The sequence below is a fragment of the Xenia sp. Carnegie-2017 genome, unplaced genomic scaffold, assembly GCF_021976095.1.
Source record: "Xenia sp. Carnegie-2017 unplaced genomic scaffold, XeniaSp_v1 HiC_scaffold_23, whole genome shotgun sequence".
NCBI lineage: Eukaryota > Metazoa > Cnidaria > Anthozoa > Malacalcyonacea > Xeniidae > Xenia > Xenia sp. Carnegie-2017.
In genome coordinates, this window is record NW_025813486.1 from 2,416,863 (window position 1) to 2,436,067 (window position 19,205).

Genomic DNA, 19,205 nt, shown 5'->3' on the forward strand with positions numbered 1-19,205 from the left:
GGACTTGTTAAATATTTATTTTGATTTTCTTATTGCAGGGAAAAGGTTCACTTATTACGTACTGGCTTTTGGAGGCTAACAATGATGTTCCCCGTTCACCGCACAGGCAGGCAATCCCCCCTGAACCTCCACTTCCAATTGGTCCTATTCTTATGCGAGAATTGCAAAACTCAAATATTTCACTACGAGGTTCAATGCGAGGGTCATTTCGAAATTCGCCCGCGATCCTTCGGAATGGATTAACTCATGCGGCAACGCACGATTCGCCTGTCATCGTTCGCTTAAAGAAAGTTGACGATGAGCTTTTAGCTAATGGGACACACACTTGATTCCTTACAGGAATTCACCGAAGTACATTAGAATGGCTTCTTTTCCTGTGGGGTTCCCATATATCCCTATACTGAGGTATGACGTGATCTATCATTTTATCCTTCGTCATCCTTATTTGTCCATGAATACTGCAAGTATGTCGTGGAATATTTGACTACAACCTTGTGATTCTGGTTGATAAAATCCATTGGTGATTGTATTTTACTTGTAATATATGCATATGTATGATAAGCGAACCCTATGATTATGTAGTTTTTGTATAAAAATTCGCTAGTCCAGTTATGTAATGAATTTTCTTTGCAGTTGATGAAAAAATCAAATGCATTGTGATTTCATCAAGTACAAAATAGTTTAAATGAGTATTACGGTTTTTTATAAAGATTTTTGGTGTATTAAAGTAAATGGTTTGAACCCGGGAGTATCGTTATATGTTTGTAAATGATGATCGTCCAGGTTAGTAAAGTCCTGAGAAGGACTGTTTTTGTTGTTGTTGACTGACGTTTCGACAACCTTAGCGGTAGTCATCTTCAGAGTCAAAAATGAAGTTGTCGAAACGTCAGTCAACAACAATAAAAACAGTCCTTCTCAGGACTTTATTAACCTGGACGATCATCATTTACAGACATTTTCGGTGTATGTTGCTCACATTGAGAGAGAGAGAGTACTTAAAATCATAAGCACAATGGGATCATGTTGCATAAAAAGGTCCATCCATGTTTAAAAGAAATATTATTTTACAGTGTTGATTATTCATTAGCCCAGAACTAAACTGCCAAAATATGGGGCTGAATTGTTGATAACTTTGTCATTAGCTCATCGCTTTTAAAATTAACACTTTAAACTATTATTAAACATCTCAAGAACGATGATGAATGGCTTTTTTAAAAATTTATTTCGATTAATTTTGAATAAAAACTCTAATTAACAACAATAAGTTATGAATGAAGGCATTTTGTTCAAATGGCTAGAATATAGTTTATTGTCAATTTTCTGGCCAATGAAACGTCTTATAAATATTTTTTTTCGTTTTAAGACCTCGAATATTCAAACCATATCTTTCAAGGTTATACATTCGTCGCCATCCTATAGCTTGTTGTGTTGTTTCTGGAAATCTATTTCCTGATTTTCGTACTTTATTTGTTTCAGTCGCTCGGCGAAATTGTTTTGATTTTTCTTTGCTTGCACATGAGGCAGCTTTGTTTTGACAGTATGTGTAAAGCTATATCAGTAAAAGAAAAAAGTATATTTAACATTTGTTATCTTATTTCTTGTATATTTTAGTTAGTGTAAAGACTGTCCTCGTTCTCTGTTGTTCATTCATCACTACCTACACTGACACACGTTATCTTATTTCTTATATATTTTAGTTAGTGTAAAGACTGTTCTCGTTCTCTGTTGTTCATTCATCACTACCTACACTGACACACGTTATCTTATTTCTTATATATTTTAGTTAGTTTAAAGACGGTTCTCGTTCTCTGTTGTTCATTCATCACTACCTACACTGACACGTTATCTTATTTCTTATATATTTTAGTTAGTGTAAAGACTGTTCTCGTTCTCTGTTGTTCATTCATCACTACCTACACTGACACACGTTATCTTATTTCTTATATATTTTAGTTAGTTTAAAGACGGTTCTCGTTCTCTGTTGTTCATTCATCACTACCTACACTGACACACGTTATCTTATTTCTTATATATTTTAGTTAGTGTAAAGACTGTTCTCGTTCTCTGTTGTTCATTCATCACTACCTACACTGACACACGTTATCTTATTTCTTATATATTTTAGTTAGTTTAAAGACGGTTCTCGTTCTCTGTTGTTCATTCATCACTACCTACACTGACACACGTTATCTTATTTCTTATATATTTTAGTTAGTTTAAAGACTGTTCTCGTTCTCTGTTGTTCATTCATCACTACCTACACTGACACACGTTATCTTATTTCTTATATATTTTAGTTAGTTTAAAGACTGCCCTCGTTTTCTGTTGTTCATTCATCACTACCTACACTGACATACGTTATCTTATTTCTTATATAATTCAGGCAGTGTAAAGACTCCATTAATTTTGTTTTTATTTTACCGTTCTATACTCATCGTAAAGTTGTTTCCAACTTTCATGTTTCTTTGTTGCCATCATCTCGTGTTTAATACGATCCTTCCTGTTTACAGACATGAAAATTTTAAAATTCTGTATAAACGATATGAATGATCTTTATCTTACCAGAGTTCACTGCTCGAGACGGTATGAATCCAATTGTTAACATCGCGATTAAAAGCCATGTTTTCTCTCTCCTAACTAGAACTTTTGTAAAAAATAATTTTGCATCTGCACGCACTTAACGTCACAATCATAATTTTTTCTATTTTGCATAAAAAGCGAGAGACATTTGGTAGATGAAAAGCAGTCCATCCAATTTTCACAACATGGCCAACGACTTTAGCGAAACTTGGAATTGTGAGAAGTAGAATTTTTGAACAATTTTGAACGAAATGAACAAGTATTGGTCGGAAGGCTTGTACTCCAACTGTAATATTTCTCAATGGAGGAAAACGTTAAAAGCCTACAAATCTGTGCTTAATTTTAAAACCAACATGGCGTTAAAGACTAGCAAAACAAAGAAGGTTGAAGACGTGCTCACCTTAGATCAATGGTAGTTGGTTTTTTTTTCATTGGGTATTATTCTATTATTAATTTCTACACTTTGTTTATCAATAGTGCTTTCAACTGTTTTCAGGTATCAGGAAGACCTGCCAAAAACCTTAAAGGATCGCGACGAAAAGTTTTTAAAGTTGGAAGAACTTTGTCACTTGATGCGTTGGAAACTTGCAGTAAGACACAAAAATTGGTGATAATTTGTTGTGTGGTTATTTTGCTCTTCAGTATATTATATTTTCAACCTTCAATGGGCTTATGATCTTGATGTTAACCATCTTAATTTAAGAGAGGAAAGTTCAGACCAAGATTGACAGAACTCGTAAAGTCAAATGATGCGAAAACTGTTGAAGATATTACTAGGAAAGCGTTCACTTGTTTACCAGATATTTCGTCTGCAATTCGTGAACTTTCAAAATTAAAAGCAGTTGGTCCAGCTACAGCATCAGGTTAGAGTGAAAAATAAGTTTAAGAAACTGTTATCAAATATTGTTTAAAGCTTGGTTTGTAGAGACCTTCCCTTGTTCATGCTTACCATTGTTATTCATCATTTGTTCATGCTTACCATTGTTATTCCTCATTTGTTCTTGCTTACCATTGTTATTCCTCATTTGTTCATGCTTACCATTGTTATTCATCACTTGTTCATGTTTACCATTGTTATTCCTTACTTGTTCATACTTACCATTGTTATTCCTCACTTGTTCATGTTTAGCATTGTTATTCCTCACTTGTTCATACTTACCATTGTTATTCATCACTTGTTCATGTTTACCATTGTTATTCCTCACTTGTTCATGTTTACCATTGTTATTCCTCACTTGTTCATAATGATTGCATTTATTTTGTTATTCTGAGTTTATTTCATAAAACCATCATTTCTTTGTTTGGTAGCAATCCTATCTGCAGGTGCACCTGAAACTGTTCCCTTTATGGCAGACGAAGCACTTATGGCAATTCCGGACCTTGGAGATATCAATTATAATCTGCCACATTACATGAAGTATGTTGAAAAAATCAGCAAAGTCTTAACTCAACTTAGAGAAAAAGGTAATATTTAAGAATATGTAAATATTATTTCCCTAGATGATTGTACTGTTTTGTTTCAAATACATGTATGTTTTCTTACAGATCCTGATGAAGAATGGACTGCTCATAAAGTTGAACTTGCATTATGGACAGAAGTTATGGCAAAAAAATTAAATTTTGATCTTTCCCAAGAATGTGATTCAGTTGAAAACAGAAGTGGTACTCAAAGGTCAAAGCGAAAGGCATCAACAAGTTCACCACAATTGAAAAAACGAATGAAGAAATAACTAGCTAATTTATAATGAGTGTTTTCTATATTTTATTTCAAAATCTATAGCCATATCCATTTCAATAAGATGAAAAAAGTTTTGTGTAATTAATATATTATTTATCATGCTATTAACTTATATGAATATAACTTTATACAATGCACACAGAAGATCTAGACTCCTGTGTGAAGATGTTTACCTTGTTCATAATTAAATATAAAATTTTGATTTAAAAGTTATTTTAACTCCCTCCAGGTTTTGTGTAACCATTTTTAATCAGAATATCTCAGAACACTCATGGTAGTTTGAAAATACAAAGATGATCTGAATTAAGAGCCTTAAGCTGTTATACAAAAGCAAAGTTGACTAAAGTGAAAACTTCATGTTATCACAACTATTAATGTCTATCACCCATGCCATATGGTTGTTGATGTAACGCTTTAAACCAGGGGGGAGTGGCAAATGCTTCAAATCCTTTAAACCAGACAGACACTTTCCAATTTGAACACAACATTTGTACTGTAAACTTGTTGGAATACTTGTACTCTTAACAAGTTTCATTTTAGTACGAGCAGCTGTTGAGGAGATCATTGGATAAAGTTCTTTATTTCGCAAATCATGGAAAGCAATACCACAAAATTTTCCATTGTTATAAAAGGCTAAGGTACCATGCCATAAATCAAGATGTATCCCAATCACATCATCACGTTCCAGTTTTGTTGTATAAGATTTAGTAATACCATCGTGTTGAATGGTTCCTAGGTATGATAAACCCCAGCTTTCTGCATCACGGCCCAAGAAACTGGCAAATAATGACTTACAGACATCTAAGTCAACCAAGTAACTACCAATACCAACCATCTAGAACGATACAAATGGATAATAGTTTATCTAAAAGGATGAACATGTAGTTTTGTCTCAGAGTAATATTGTATGAACATACAAAAAGTTTGTAAGTTTATAAAGACACTTTGAAAGCTTATAAAGAAGGTTTTGATTTGGAAAAAGAAAGATATCATTATACAGAATTATAGAGATAAATGGCTAGTCAGTAAAAAAGGTTAAACTGTCAACATACATATTTGTTCCATACATACAAACCATTCAGATATCAATATAATTGAAATTAAGTTAATAATCTAAGATTTTTTTTCTAGTCAGTGATAGTCATGTCTGTTCTGTCTGTAGTTTGCCTGAAAAAATTGTCATGTCAATGTTAGTTAATCTTTCAATCATTTTATCTCATCATATCAACTAACATTTCATTGTCATATAATAATGTCAATATTTTGTCTTACCATATCAGTTCCATAAACTGTACTTGTAAACTTAATTTCCCAGTAATGTTGCGCACCAAGCTCAAAAGGTTGTTCACCTCGGATAGCTGCTGTACCACAACTGTATTCTGGATGAAACAAAACCTCACCATCGCTGCCAACATTTACACAGCTAGACATTGATAAAGAATCCCAAGTCCATGCACAATGTGACTGTACACCTAGAATGAAGCAAAGGCATTATATAATCTTGTTATTAGATATTAGTAAAAAAGGGAATAAAGAGAGTTTTTTAGTTGTATATAAAACTTAGTTGTCACAATAGATAAAAATATGCACAAGATTTCCAGTATGAAAGTGCACTGGGCAAATGACATAGTCTTTACCTTGCATAAAAATTTGGGAAATGAGTTTGGATCATAGAGCATATTGCTTTAGTATTGTTTTGTTTTCCATACAAGCATGCTTCATTTATAAAATATTTTACAGCTTAAACGCTGCAACATGGAGTTAGATTTTTTCAAATATTTGTAAATGCATTTCATCTGAAAAAATATGTAACACATCGAGAGAACCGACTGGGAAGTTTTGGTTAAATTATTAAATGTTTTCATTGATTTTGTTCTATACTATAGAACACTCAAATCTTTTAGACAGGGGGAGAGAGGAGTTGATATAAATTGCACGTGTTACTAATTATTCAAATATGCTTATTTTGGCGTCTTTTGAATATTGCAATTATGAGCTCACTTCTTCAAACGGAAAAAAAAATGCATAGTTTTAATACCACGGGGATCTATCGGTGCAAATGAACCATGAAATTGTCTAGAAATTGAAAGCGTAAAGTTTTTTAATCGAAAGCGAACAATTATTGAAAATGAAAAATGTCGAATGTTAATCAATCGCTCAAGAAAAAATCGTTTACAAACAATATACCCAAAACATAGATAAAGTTTACTAGTGCAAAACAAATTATTAAACAAATGTTCGAGGCAGTTTACGAAAACAGTAAAATACTTTTGCACAAAAATACGATATCAAAAACATCATTTAATAAAGATAATGCCTTAATCCACTGGCGCATTTTCTAATACCAAAAATAAATAAATTCTACAATGAATGTTTATTAAAACATGATTTTCTTGCATTAATTTTGCATACAAGAAAAATAACTCAATAATATTAAACGCACCATATTCGTCTTGTATTCTGCACACTGTTTCATACCCAATATTAGCGTCATTTGGATAATCTTCGGCATTATCTTCAGCCGTTTGGACTTGACTGTTTAAAAGATTTCTTTGTGACGTAAAAGCGTGAGATTCTCCAACAGGCGAAAGCGTCTTCATCACAATGTTTATTCTTTATTCAAAGCTAGGCAGAGATCGTTATTTTTCTTTCAATATGCGCGCTGTGCGTATTGCTTTGTATGGGAAAAGCGAAGCTGGGCAACGAGGTGATGAGTTTTGTTGATGTTTTCCTTATATGGTAAAGTAGGCTGGGTCGAGAATAGCTAACATAATTTATTAATTTATTCTATATTATTGTAACGACAGTATCACTGTTCAATATACGTTGAATTTTGATGAAAAATCGGACAACTTCTTCTTACAAAGTTTCATTTTATCGTTAGAAATTACAATATTTAAGCAGCTTTGAGGCAATCGTTTGCTTTCTCAGTAAAACATGCCGAAAATGATTTCCGAAAAATTGTTATAAATTGTCATCGAGTCGTCGGTATGGTCGTCGGTCACAAACAGTGATGACGTTCTACCTTTGACTGATGGAAACATGCAAACTAGTCAATATTCAATATGGCGTTTGAACGAATTCATTTTATTCCTCCTGTCATTGAAGATAACCCAAACGGCTGGGGTCCTACCTCTGTTTCAGATGCATTTAAAGGAATACCTTATCAACCATTCTCTAAAGGAGATAAACTTGGCAAGGTAAAATATTTTATATTTCATAAGAAATTCCTTGCTATCAATGTCTTCCACTCTGACCTTTAGTTGTTCTTATATTTTTGTGTCACGTGGTGAAATTTATAATCATATTTTACTAGCTATTATTGTAAAACATTGTTATTTAGTCATCATTAAAAAACCTCTCTACACTTTTAAGAGGATAAAATATTATTTCTTGTATTGACTGTATAAATATAGGTCTTATAACATACATTTTCATTTTATGTAGGTTTCTGATTGGTCAAGTACAGCCTATCAAGATCGTCGATACCAAAGTTTGTATTCTGTCTAGACTTCACCATTTTCATGCAGTTTAATAATATTGTTTTACTTCTATAGATAAATACTTAAATCAATTTGGTGGTGGTAATCAATATGCATATTATCACGAAGAAGATGAATCAACTTTCCATCTTGTTGACACAAGTCGACCACAAAAGCCTGTTTACATGCGCAATAGGAACAAATTCAATCAGGTACAATAGAAAATTTTCTATACTTTTAAGTCTCAAAATAAAATCACTTCTTTATTATATTTGTAAATTTGTTCATCTAAATTACTCCTTCTCATATGAACAACATTAACATAAAATTTTTTATTTTTTAGAGAAATAATCGACGTGATAAAGAGCGTCAAATGCAACGTCAGCAAGCTGGGATGCAGAATTTGCTGAAGACTCGTGACAACAGACTCCATCGTAAATTGCAAAAACAATTTGCCAACAGAAACAACTGGCAGGAACGTAGAAATCAGGTTTGTAATAAACTTAGTTGAGGGAGGGTAAGTTTTAAGGTGCAACCTCAGTGAAGAAAATGAACAAAAGAATTGTGATAGTGTGTTACATGTATGTAAACTTTGAACTCCAAAGGATACATTATAAATTTATAGTAATTATGCGACTTGCATAAGATATTATGGTACACAAACGGATGTACCTCAACCATGAACACCTTGGAGGATACATAATAAATATGTAGTAACATGACTGGTACACTTATGGATATACTGTAATTTTATATCTATATATTTAATTTATATGTATACTCCTCAGAGGATACACAATAAATATATAGTAACATGACTGGTACACTTATGGATAGACTGTAAATTTATATCTATATGTTTAACTTATATGTAGACTCCTCAGAGGATACGTAATGCGTCTGTGATGGTTCGGGAAGAGTGGAAGGTTATTGAAGAAATGGATTTTCCAAGATTATCAAAATTGAGTCTACCAAATGTTCTTGATCCAGATGATTTGTACGTTGTATCAGAATTCATTGTTGTATAAAACCTTCTTTGAATTTGCTAAACAAATGAAAGCAATTTTAACATCTATTCTGAATAGATACTAATGAATATCTTGTTTTTATGTGTTTATGAAGATCTCTCTATTTCTGTGCTTTGTTAAATAGGGTAAAATGTGGTGAACTGGAATATTATGACAAGGCTTATGATCGTGTCAACATTAAGAATGAAGTCCCACTTGCCTTGCAAAACAGGATTTTCCATAAAGTCACAACGACTGATGATCCTGTTATCAGAAATGTAAGAAAACTTTACTTGCTTTCATTGAACTAAATGGTTTGGATAACCATCATATTGATAACCATCATAATGATAACCACCAATGTTAACCACCAATCATGACCAATTATTAACCACCAATCATGACCAATTATTAACCACCAATCATGACCAGTTATTAACCACCAATCATGACCAGTTATTAACCACAAATCATTACCAGTTATTAACCACCAATTATGACCAGTTATTAACCACCAATCATGACCAGTTATTAACCACCAATCATGACCAGTTATTAACCACCAATCATGACCAGTTATTAACCACCAATCATGACCAGTTATTAACCACCAATCATTACCAGTTATTAACCACCAATCATGACCAGTTATTAACCACCAATCATGACCAGTTATTAACCACCAATCATGACCAGTTATTAACAACCAATCATGACCAGTTATTAACCACCAATCATGATCAGTTATTAACCACCAATCATGACCAGTTTTAACCACCAATCATGACCAGTTATTAACCATCAATAATAACCAAGAATTATAGGCGTATGCATATTACAAATGAATTGTAGGAACGAAATATAAGAATATATACTTTATTGAAAAATTTAATTGTTCAATTTACTTTGATTTTACCAGATTTTAATGAAAGGAAATGTGTTTGCTACAGATACCATTATATCTACATTGATGACCTGCACAAGATCTGTGTACTCTTGGGACATTATAGCACATGTATGGATAGTATTTTTGTGAGAATTATCAATATACTATTAGTGATATTTATAACTATAAATTAAGTATTTATTTCATGTGATTTTAGCGTGTTGGCTCAAAACTGTTTTTTGACATGAGAGATGAATCAGCATTTGGTTTGTAAATTTTTAGTTTTAATTGATAATTTAAGAAACAACAAGCTGTTTTTTTATTATTGATCTACGTTTTTTAGATCTTTTGACTGTTAATGAAACAGCTGTGGAAACACCTATAGATGATAATGCAGAGAAAAGCATAAACTCTACGACGAACCTTGGTCTGGAAGCAACTTTTATAAACCAAAATTTCTCACAGCAAGTCCTGAAACGCTCAGAGGAAAAGGAGAAGTTTGATAAACCAAATCCTTTCATTGCTGAAGATAATGAAGAAGAAGAAAAGGTGGCATCCGTTGGTTACAGGTAAATTGTTCTTGTATAAATATAGATTGAAGACTAAGATCTTAAAAAGGAGATATTGTGCTTTACAGCGTGTATAAAAAAATTAGACAATTTAAAAAATGTCCAGCAAACTATCATTTCATCAACATCCATGTAATTTGGCATTGTCTGATTTATCTAAAAGTAAAAACAATCAGAAAAATTTATCTGGAAAATTGGGAGTGCACTTTGTAAAAGCGTCAATTTAACTGCTTGGTCAAAGAAAATGAAAGGTTTAAAATTTAATTTAATCGACCTGGTGAAAGTTTGTCATGTGCGGTGAAAAATTTTAGAAAATTTGATGTTTCACTCCTTTTTCTTATTCAAGACTGATTACATGCATGATTGATTGTTTGAATTTACTTAACTAACAAAAAATACTTAATTTGAAGGACAAACAAGATTGGCCACACCAAGCCATAGTTTTCTGAACTTTTTTCTAACTTTTTTCATACACCCTGGCATACATGTGCTAAATTTTAACTAACATTGCTTTATGTTATTAAAAGGCGCTGGAAACATGTTTTGACTTATTTATTTCGTAATTTTTTGATATCACAAAAATTACTAAATATTTTATTTCATTGTGTTGAAAATATACATGTTTTGACTTATTTATTTTGTAATTTTTTGATATCACAAAAATTACTAAATATTTTCTTTCATTGTGTTGAAAATATACATGTTTGCTCCTTCTTCCATTAAGAAGAAAAATGTGATGGTGTACAAGATAATTTTGACTTTCATCCTTCGCTGTGACCTTCCCTCGTTAAAATGTTGTATTAATCTCAACCTGTGAAATCATTTGTCACTTATTTAGATATCGTAAATGGAATCTTGGCAATGATATAGAAATTGTTATAAGATGTGAACATGATGCAGTATTGTCACCTGGAACTTACATCAACATAAAGGCTCTAAATGAATGGGAATCTAAGGTACATTTATGTTTGTGTAGGGAGGTATTGGAGAATGTTGTCATTACGTCATGTATGTATGTGTAGGGAGGTATGGGAGAATGTTGTCATTACGTCATGTATGTATGTGCAGGGAGGTATGGGTGAATGTTGTCATTACGTCATTCATGTATGTAGGGAGGTATGGGAGAATGTCATTACGTCATGTATGTGTAGGGAGGTATGGGAGAATGTTGTCATTACGTCATGTATGTGTAGGGAGGTATGGGAGAATGTTGTCATTACGTCATGTATGTATGTGTAGGGAGGTATGGGAGAATGTTGTCATTACGTCATGTATGTATGTGTAGGGAGGTATGGGAGAATGGCGTCAAAAGCTAGACACTCAACGTGGAGCTGTCTTGGCTACTGAACTCAAGAACAATGGCTGTAAGCTGGCAAAGTGGACTGTTGCGTCTGTTTTGTCGGGCTCTGAGTACTTAAAAATTGGGTGAGTATTGCAATTTGCAATGGAAATGATAGTTTTCATATTTATTATCTTCTGCGTTGTTTTTTAGTTTAATTTTTCTTTGTTTCAATTTAGTTACGTTTCACGTAAAAATTTTATGGATTCATCAAAGCATTGCATTCTGGGTACCCAGCAGTTCAAACCACGTGAACTTGCCAGTCAGATGAATCTCAGTATGGACAATGGTTGGGGAATAGTACGATGTATTATTGATTATTGTATGAATCTTGAAAAGGGGAAATATCTTATTTTGAAGGATCCTAACAAGGTAACAAAGGCATTACTGAGCTTATAGTTAACTGGATCGTTAATCTTTTTTTTGGCAGCATTCGGATTCAGTTTAGTTTCACTCACGACAGTATTTCTTTGTTATGGAAATGATGCATATTCATTATCCTTATTTATCATTATTTATCCATTGTGTGTCCTTCTTTTAAAGGGGATGATTCGTATTTACGATATTCCCAACAACACGTTTGATTCGGAAGATGACGATGATGACGATGATGAAGAAGAAGCTGATGATGAGGATGAAGATGAACAAGAGGAGGAAATTGAGGGTATGTAAGAACAATGTTTTGATGTTTAGGGATAAGTAGGAGCATACGAAGCTCTGTTTTGTTAGTGAATCAATTCTTACTCATTTTTATAGCAAACATTTGATGATGATTTGTTGCTGAAGAATAAATTCAATTTCTATGAATTATTACAAGTACATGATTTTTTTTTCTTGAATTGTGTAATTCAATATTAACTTCAATAATTTGCTTCGAAATAAAAGTATCTTGAAATGTTCACAAGCGATTGTTTTTAAATTCCATATTGAGAATTTTGAATCTAATATCTCCATGAGTTGAATGTGAATGTCTTAATGGATGATTAATAAACATTATGAATGTGTATTGTTTTGTCGTTTATACACTTCATTTTGAGTTACATATCAACAGAAGGTTTTACGTTTTTTATGTCATTTGATATTACCAAGTATTAAAGTAAATGGTTTGAACCCGGGAGTATCGTTACATGTTTGTAGATGTAGATCGTCCAAGTTAGTAGAGCCTTGAGAAAGACTGTTGGTGTTGTTGATAATGTCATACTTATCTTCTCACTTGCTTCTGAGACAGTTAATATCAACATTCCTCACGACTCTACTCTGACCTGGACGATTTACATCTACAAACACGTAATTACCCTCAATGACGTCATGTGGTATTTGGTTTAACAGAATTTTGTTAGTTGTAATACAGCCAGGGGCGAAACTAGAACGTTAATTGGGGGGGTAAATATTTATGTATTCAGCTCTGCTCTGCTGACTTCTTTTGAAATTAACATCGCAAACAAAAGAAATCAGCAGCGCAGAGCTGAATATATGAATATATACCAATTAACGTTCTAGTTTCGCCTCTGAATACAGCATTGACCATGAACTAACTATAAAGCAATGTACTCATAGTTTAGTCTGATAAATTTTGTGATTTGTTAACATTTTATTTTTTATTTCAGTGATGTTCAATAAGTGAAATTGGACAAAAGAATTTAAAAACCTTTTGATTTTTACATTTTATCATCCGTTTTTTAGAATGTGGAATCTTTGTTCATGGTTTTTGATATAAGAATTCGATGAAAAATTTTTTACTAGCGTTGATTTATCTCAGGAAATAACTTTAAGAAATTACTGCATGTGTCATGTTTTTCATGCATTCTTTTGCTGAGGTATTATGGTGGGCCCTAAGGGTGTCATCTGCGACGCTCAGTGTGTACTCTCTCATCCCCACCCACCCCCAACGTTCCCCCTCTCTTTGTGACGTCCTGCCATTTGCCTCAAATATTTCATTTACATCATTTCCGTTGCCCATATTGGTAAATTTCCTTCATTTGTCTTCTTTTGTGAAGTGCTTCAATAATACTGTCGTGTATCGTGGATATTTTTTACATGTAGAAAACACTTTGTATTTCCTCCTAACTTTCTTCATGCTAGCATGGGTGGTGAGTGTTGATATGTGGTGATATCAAGCGATCATAAGGTACTCGTATATACATACTTTGTCATTATCTAATTATTTTTAATTATTTTTCTAATTGACAAATAAAACTATTTTTTTTACATGTTAGTTCAGTGGAGATTATGTTGAATTTGGCAAGTGTAGATATTACAAAGCAAGCAATTATTGATCGCTTGTTGGATGGAGTAAAGCAAGTTAGTTGTAAAATATTTGTACGTAGTTTAAAGTTCGAACTTGGAACTTGTAATTTCGTTTCGTCTTTTATTGTATTGATTTTACTCGAATGATTTGGTCGACTTGAACCTCGTCGTTTCTTTAGTGTCAGGTACGATTTGGTAGTACAACCGAATTGGCTTCTGAGAAGGATAGCAGGTGAACTTGATATTTCTTCGATTGCACTGTATTGTATTCATTTTATTTCATAGTATAATCCTTATTTATCATAATCTTTGTACTTATGATGAATTACAGAATCTCTTGTCTTTGTGAGCAATGGAACATTGTTCTTCAATTTGGCATTAAATCCACAAAAAAGATAAATTCTTTAAGGTATCTTCATCATTCCTCTCTCAATTCAGTCAATTTAGAAGCCATTCTTAAATAATTTGTTTTCATCATTTCTATGTTCATTAAAGGCAGGTGTTAATGAGATCTGAAGGTCAATCTGTGTTCTGGCTATTTATCAAGGAGCATCTTAGCTCTAGTGAAATAAAGACATATAATTCTTTACCTAATGTAATGACAGATGTTGGTAGAGGTTAGTCAAGTTGTTGGTTTCTAAATGATTCCAGGAATGTTTGTGGGTAAAACCTTTTTGTATGCCATGAATTTGTTCTGACATTTTTCTTTCTATTTTTGATGTTTATTTGGCAGCTCAAGCATGGCTTAGGTCTAGTTTAAACGAGCAATCACTGGAGAAATATCTTCATAGCTTCATTGGGCATAAACAATTGCTTTTGTAAGTTTGATTTAAGTAACATTTAAGTAAGAAAGATCGATTTTGGCTTTATAAGCTATATGATTATCATAACCAATGTATATTGCGATATAGTAATGCAATTTTCTTTTAACGGTAAGCTGTTTATGTCAGAATAATTATACGATGTATAATGTTTTAATTTCAGTCAGTATTATGAGCAAGATGCATTATTATTGGATGATGAACGATCTAGTATGTTACCAATGATGGCTGCTGGTAAGAATAAACTTGTTTATATTTCTATAATGGATTTTTTATCATTCCTTGTTTCTTCTTTAAGGCTTAAGTTCAATTCTTTTTGCAATTGACATTGACAAAGCTGAGTTTAACTCTATTACTGTACAGGTATGCTGGAATGCTATTGATATTGTTTAAAAATGAATCTTTGCAAATAGAAATGGATAGTAAAAAAGTGGAAGCTATGAATGTACTTTTCTTTAACTACTTGAATTTAATTTAATTTTTAGATTCCAGGCAATATCAGCCAAGCAGTTTCTCGTCCAACATCAATATGGGCTGTACCATCACCAATGTATCACGACGTCAGGAGCTCCTGGTGAAGTTTGTTAAATACAACATTTTAAGAAAATAAAGATTTGATCAGAATTTCATTTTTCTCCCCTGATCAAAAATATCCCTTTTATCCCTAATTATCCCTACCATTCATCTCATATATCGCTAATCTTATCATTCCTTAACCACACATGTCATTTATTCCTTGTAATCCCCCAACCATGTGTTCTCCTTAACCTTTATTATCCCTTTATGACATGTCTTCATTTATCCCTTAACTATACCTGTTGTTTATTCATCCCTTATCATCCCTTATCCGCGCGTCCTCGTTTAATCTTTATCATACTTGAACAATGCGTAGTCATTTATCCCCACGAGTCTTTATTAATTTTTAACTTTTATCTTTCTTTTGTGTTTCAGGAGAAAGAAAAGAAAAATAAAAGAAAGCAAACATTGCTCAAATTGAAAATGTTGAATTCAAAGAGACGGAAGAAGGAACTTCTACTGTCAGTTCTCATGGTAGTTCTTCCACAACAACGACTGCTCACGATAGTGCCACGAGTTTTACCCGAGCGGCGTACGATATATTACAACGTAATACTGATTCTCAGGTACATGCTCGTGGTAACCATGCTTTCACTAAAAGGCCTGACGATTTTCTTGAAATGCCAAAGAACTCTCAGTTGGCTTATTGTTCGAATTCTGAGAATTCAAGTCTTTCTTCCACAATGGCGAAATCCAACGTTGAGAACAAGGAGAATGAAACAGATGAACAAGTGGCTCGATTAACAAAGAAAAGCCTGGAAGCTTTGCATCTTGAAAACGAGTTTAAAACTGAGAATGATTTGAAAAAAATCATTCTTTGACAACATCTTTGCAATCAGGGCATTACACTGACTCATCGCTCTTGTCGGAGGAAGAAGTGTGTGAGCCTCTTGTTGATATGAACAGCGGTGTATCTCTAATTCCCGTTGTTTGCCCTGATGACGATAAAGGAGTTAGGGGTCTAGCTATGTCAGATGAAAATGAGCGATTTACTGTTGCACCTGAGACGTCACGACATTTAGTTCATTCAATAAATGATTCGCCCGTTTCAAGGTTAGAAGATACTTCATTATTTTATCGAGAAGAATGTCTAACGAGTTCACCATTTTAACTGAGGTGGTAATTTGTTGTTTTCAGTATTTACACTGATGAAGACGTCGAGAATGATGCAAGTTTAGCAATTGGGGCAACTGTTGCAGCGATATGTGCCACCCGTGATGGTAGCATAGAAATTAATGATTACTCAGGATCGTCATTGGTCAGAACCATGGGTGATGGTTGTATGAATGTAAGTTAATTATGAAATGCTTTTATCTTTTTGGGGAGGGAGGGTAGAAACCATGTGTAAATATCTTTGTTATATTTAGTTCGTTATATTTGGTATGTTTTCGTTCTTTAGCCATCAGAGGAATATCCATCAGGCAAAGAAATGACTTCAGGTTTGTGTGTTTTTCTATTCATGTATTTAAATGGTTTTATTTCTTATATCTTTTGAAAAAATGTTTTCGGAACGGGAGGCACTTTTGCCTCAGGTTCTCAAACTATAAATGGCTATTAGCAGGTAGAGTTAGTTTTAAATATAGAAATATTTAGTGCAATTGGATTTTACTATTTGTATCGTAGTTGCTTTGCTTGTTTGGAGACATCCGTCAAATTTCATCATGTGAACTGAATATTTGTATGTGTGAATAATTATAATTTCATGAATATCAATAAATACGTGGTTTTTTGTTGTTGAAGAGGAATTAAAACAGGCGATTGTATCGATGATGTTAAGAAAGATGAAGTTGAAGAACAACAGGTTGTATTATCGTTCGTTTAATATTAACATTCCATTCGAATATACACTATTTTGCCCTGATTTTTCCTTCGATCATCTTTCCTGTAGATCATTACAACATTTGGAAAAGAGATGATGAAGTCAGCTTCTCTTCGTCTTCAATTAGAAGATTTAAAAGAGATATGTCGTCGAAAATGAAGAAAATTGCGTCGCTCTTAACGGCTTAAAAGGTTAGGACATTGAGAACTCTGCATTTCCGTTAATCAAAGATGTCTGTTGACCTGTTCGTTTTTGCTCTTTAGTGAAAATGATTTGCTCAAACACCAACTAAAGAAATACGTGGGTGCTGTTCAATCGTTGAAAAGAAATGACATTATGGAAGAAGGTTTACTAGAGGATAGTTTATCTTTAAAATAGATGTAGAAATCTAAGATATTCGATAATCTTTTGTGTAGCTCCAGAAAATGAAAGACTTTCTTCTATCATTCTTTCTCCGGAATCTGACGTCGACGAAGTGAGGTATTTACAGTAAATTTGTAGCAAAAGTGAATCAACGGCGTTGAATTTCGTTCCTTTTTCTTGTAGAAAGGAAGAAAACAAAGATTTTGAGCGGAAGTTGATCCAAGTAAGATTTCCATTAAACCATAATACTTTTACAAAACGAAACATTTGCCTTAAATGGTTTCCAAGTATCATATGCTTCATGAAGATGAGCCGAAATTTATTTGATAGAAAACTCTTTTATACGATGCACACGGTAACTTTAAGAAATATCTAATTCAAGAAGATATTTTACTTGTGAAAACTGAGGATAAATAACTGAAATGAAATCGTGATATATGTTTGAAAAAACTCGCCACTCTGACTGATTTCGCGTTTCTTGTTCATCCCTGGGAATTTCATGGCGATGACGTCATGGCGTCAAGTTGTGATGAAATGTTGATAATCATAATAGTTGTTTATCATGTTTAAAGGTCGCTGATATGCATGGCGAACTTATTGAACTCAATGAAAGACTACAAAAAATGTTGAATGCTCGTGAATATCAGCTAAGAATATTAAAAGAAGAGCTTGTCAATCTTAGAGGACCGGTATGTTCAATAAAGACCCGTGTGTTCATTATAGTACAATAGATGTACAATATTGATCGGTATGTACAATATGAACTGTTTGGTATGAATATGAAAAGCAGTAAATATTCTTTTGATTTTCTAAATATTTCTTAATAAAACTACGTATCTTTGCATGTTCTAGCTTCCTCAGGACGATAATCATGATAAATGTTTATATTTGACGGAGTTTGCTCCAAATTTCATGTCTGTCAATACTCGTCCTTTAATTAACATTTGGATTCCATCTGTTTTTGTACAAGGAAAGTCTCCAAACATTCACCATTCTTATCAGGTATAATTTTTTCCATATATTTATCTCTAAAAAAAGTAAATAACTCTTCCGATGTGATGTTGATGGTTATCTGGACTAGGTTAGGGATAACTAGGGACTATATTTCAAGATTTATGATCTATATTTGGTATTTTCCTCGTTTCAAATACATCACCTTTGAGAAAAGTGTTTGTGGTCATCGTATTTAAAAGATCATGTCGTAGTTTAAATTTACCGGTCATATATTTCACTTTTCATATGTATATGTGTAGTGGTGTTGAGAAAAAATCACAAAACTACAGATTCATCCCGACAAGCCTGTTTCGTGACTGCTCACTCTTCAGGGATTTTCCTTTAATCACGAAACAGGCTTGTCGGGATGAATCTAATAGTTTTTTCCCTAACCTCACTATATTACCTCCGCTCTCGGGCATCGAGAACTGTTTAAACGGTTTATACTGTTTTATACTGTTATATATATACAAAGTGTATATACAATGTGCCCTCCGGCTATCACCATAGTAAAATGGTGACTCTGCATAGGACACAGGACGTGCGGTTCACATTGTATGGATTGTATTTAAGAGTCACCACAGGGCTCATATATATATATATATATATATATATCTATCATCTGCTCAGTGGTCCAGTTATTGTCGTCAATAAAAATTTAACATTGTTTACTTCACAAGGTTTATATCCGTATCAAAGACGATGAATGGAATGTTTACAAAGATACTCGGATTTTTATGCCCTACAAAAGGTTTTTAATAAACATCAGTATTTTAATTTTTTTA

General features: G+C 32.9%; 6 protein-coding genes across 15 annotated transcripts in view; 5 read left to right on the top strand and 1 right to left on the bottom strand.

The window, feature by feature from the left end:
* LOC124449509 (atrial natriuretic peptide receptor 1-like) overlaps positions 1–741 on the top strand; it is a 47,282-nt gene extending 46,541 nt beyond the window's left edge. For all 9 annotated transcript variants that reach the window (XM_047000441.1, XM_047000442.1, XM_047000443.1 and 6 more), the window contains one exon: positions 39–741. In XM_047000441.1, the coding sequence (XP_046856397.1) occupies positions 39–329 (291 nt within the window). In that variant the 3' untranslated portion in view covers positions 330–741. The remainder of the gene's footprint in view (positions 1–38) is intronic.
* Positions 742–2,749: 2,008 nt separating this feature from the next.
* LOC124449366 lies at positions 2,750–4,546 on the top strand. The gene is made up of 5 exons (XM_047000291.1): positions 2,750–2,992; positions 3,077–3,170; positions 3,284–3,443; positions 3,889–4,044; positions 4,126–4,546. The coding sequence occupies exons 1-5, from the start codon at positions 2,832–2,834 to the stop codon at positions 4,308–4,310; spliced, it is 756 nt and encodes a 251-aa protein (XP_046856247.1). The 5' UTR covers positions 2,750–2,831; the 3' UTR covers positions 4,311–4,546.
* On the bottom strand, positions 4,319–7,031 carry LOC124449365 (SPRY domain-containing SOCS box protein 3-like). The gene is made up of 3 exons (XM_047000290.1): positions 6,762–7,031; positions 5,591–5,790; positions 4,319–5,153 (listed from the first exon to the last, which is right to left on the bottom strand). The coding sequence occupies exons 1-3, from the start codon at positions 6,916–6,918 to the stop codon at positions 4,659–4,661; spliced, it is 852 nt and encodes a 283-aa protein (XP_046856246.1). The 5' UTR covers positions 6,919–7,031; the 3' UTR covers positions 4,319–4,658.
* Positions 7,032–7,334: 303 nt separating this feature from the next.
* Positions 7,335–12,502, top strand: LOC124448623 (eukaryotic translation initiation factor 3 subunit D-like). 2 transcript variants are annotated; one of them, XM_046999579.1, is made up of 14 exons: positions 7,335–7,518; positions 7,766–7,811; positions 7,876–8,012; positions 8,144–8,290; positions 8,676–8,797; positions 8,953–9,085; positions 9,727–9,822; positions 9,911–9,959; positions 10,037–10,262; positions 11,101–11,218; positions 11,548–11,687; positions 11,781–11,973; positions 12,145–12,265; positions 12,358–12,502. In XM_046999579.1, the coding sequence occupies exons 1-14, from the start codon at positions 7,384–7,386 to the stop codon at positions 12,366–12,368; spliced, it is 1,674 nt and encodes a 557-aa protein (XP_046855535.1). In that variant the 5' UTR covers positions 7,335–7,383; the 3' UTR covers positions 12,369–12,502. The 2 variants fall into 2 exon arrangements, with proteins under 2 accessions (XP_046855535.1, XP_046855536.1); XM_046999580.1 differs by lacking the exon at positions 7,766–7,811 and having other exon boundaries at positions 7,447–7,518.
* Positions 12,503–13,634: 1,132 nt separating this feature from the next.
* On the top strand, positions 13,635–16,066 carry LOC124448010 (sorting nexin-29-like). The gene is made up of 10 exons (XM_046999020.1): positions 13,635–13,729; positions 13,818–13,902; positions 14,028–14,080; positions 14,180–14,257; positions 14,344–14,465; positions 14,582–14,666; positions 14,833–14,903; positions 14,968–15,032; positions 15,155–15,229; positions 15,812–16,066. Exons 2-10 carry the CDS (start codon positions 13,831–13,833, stop codon positions 16,064–16,066), a joined length of 876 nt encoding a protein of 291 aa, XP_046854976.1. The 5' UTR covers positions 13,635–13,729; positions 13,818–13,830.
* Positions 15,625–19,163, top strand: LOC124448011 (sorting nexin-29-like; the record flags this gene model as incomplete). Its single annotated transcript, XM_046999021.1, has 10 exons — positions 15,625–16,298; positions 16,383–16,533; positions 16,645–16,684; positions 16,986–17,046; positions 17,295–17,410; positions 17,481–17,544; positions 17,611–17,650; positions 18,000–18,116; positions 18,280–18,429; positions 19,101–19,163. Coding segments are annotated over exons 1-10 (957 nt in total), but the record flags the coding sequence as incomplete, so codon positions are not given.
* Positions 19,164–19,205: the final 42 nt, after the last annotated feature.

Excerpts from the sequence above, each read along its gene's own strand:
- LOC124448010 (XM_046999020.1), top strand. The coding sequence starts at position 13,831 with ATGTTGAATTTGGCAAGTGTAGATATTACAAAGCAAGCAATTATTGAT. Across the intron at positions 14,081-14,179 it reads GCTTCTGAGAAGGATAGCAG|AATCTCTTGTCTTTGTGAGC; the intron begins GTGAACTTGATA and ends GATGAATTACAG. Across the intron at positions 14,466-14,581 it reads AATGACAGATGTTGGTAGAG|CTCAAGCATGGCTTAGGTCT; the intron begins GTTAGTCAAGTT and ends TTTATTTGGCAG.
- LOC124449365 (XM_047000290.1), bottom strand. The coding sequence starts at position 6,918 with ATGAAGACGCTTTCGCCTGTTGGAGAATCTCACGCTTTTACGTCACAA. Across the intron at positions 5,791-6,761 it reads CAGAATACAAGACGAATATG|GTGTACAGTCACATTGTGCA; the intron begins GTGCGTTTAATA and ends GCTTCATTCTAG. Across the intron at positions 5,154-5,590 it reads CAGTTTATGGAACTGATATG|ATGGTTGGTATTGGTAGTTA; the intron begins GTAAGACAAAAT and ends GTATCGTTCTAG.
- LOC124448623 (XM_046999579.1), top strand. The coding sequence starts at position 7,384 with ATGGCGTTTGAACGAATTCATTTTATTCCTCCTGTCATTGAAGATAAC. Across the intron at positions 9,823-9,910 it reads CTTGGGACATTATAGCACAT|CGTGTTGGCTCAAAACTGTT; the intron begins GTATGGATAGTA and ends ATGTGATTTTAG. Across the intron at positions 10,263-11,100 it reads GTGGCATCCGTTGGTTACAG|ATATCGTAAATGGAATCTTG; the intron begins GTAAATTGTTCT and ends TCACTTATTTAG.
- LOC124449366 (XM_047000291.1), top strand. The coding sequence starts at position 2,832 with ATGAACAAGTATTGGTCGGAAGGCTTGTACTCCAACTGTAATATTTCT. Across the intron at positions 3,171-3,283 it reads TGATGCGTTGGAAACTTGCA|AGAGGAAAGTTCAGACCAAG; the intron begins GTAAGACACAAA and ends TCTTAATTTAAG. Across the intron at positions 4,045-4,125 it reads AACTCAACTTAGAGAAAAAG|ATCCTGATGAAGAATGGACT; the intron begins GTAATATTTAAG and ends GTTTTCTTACAG.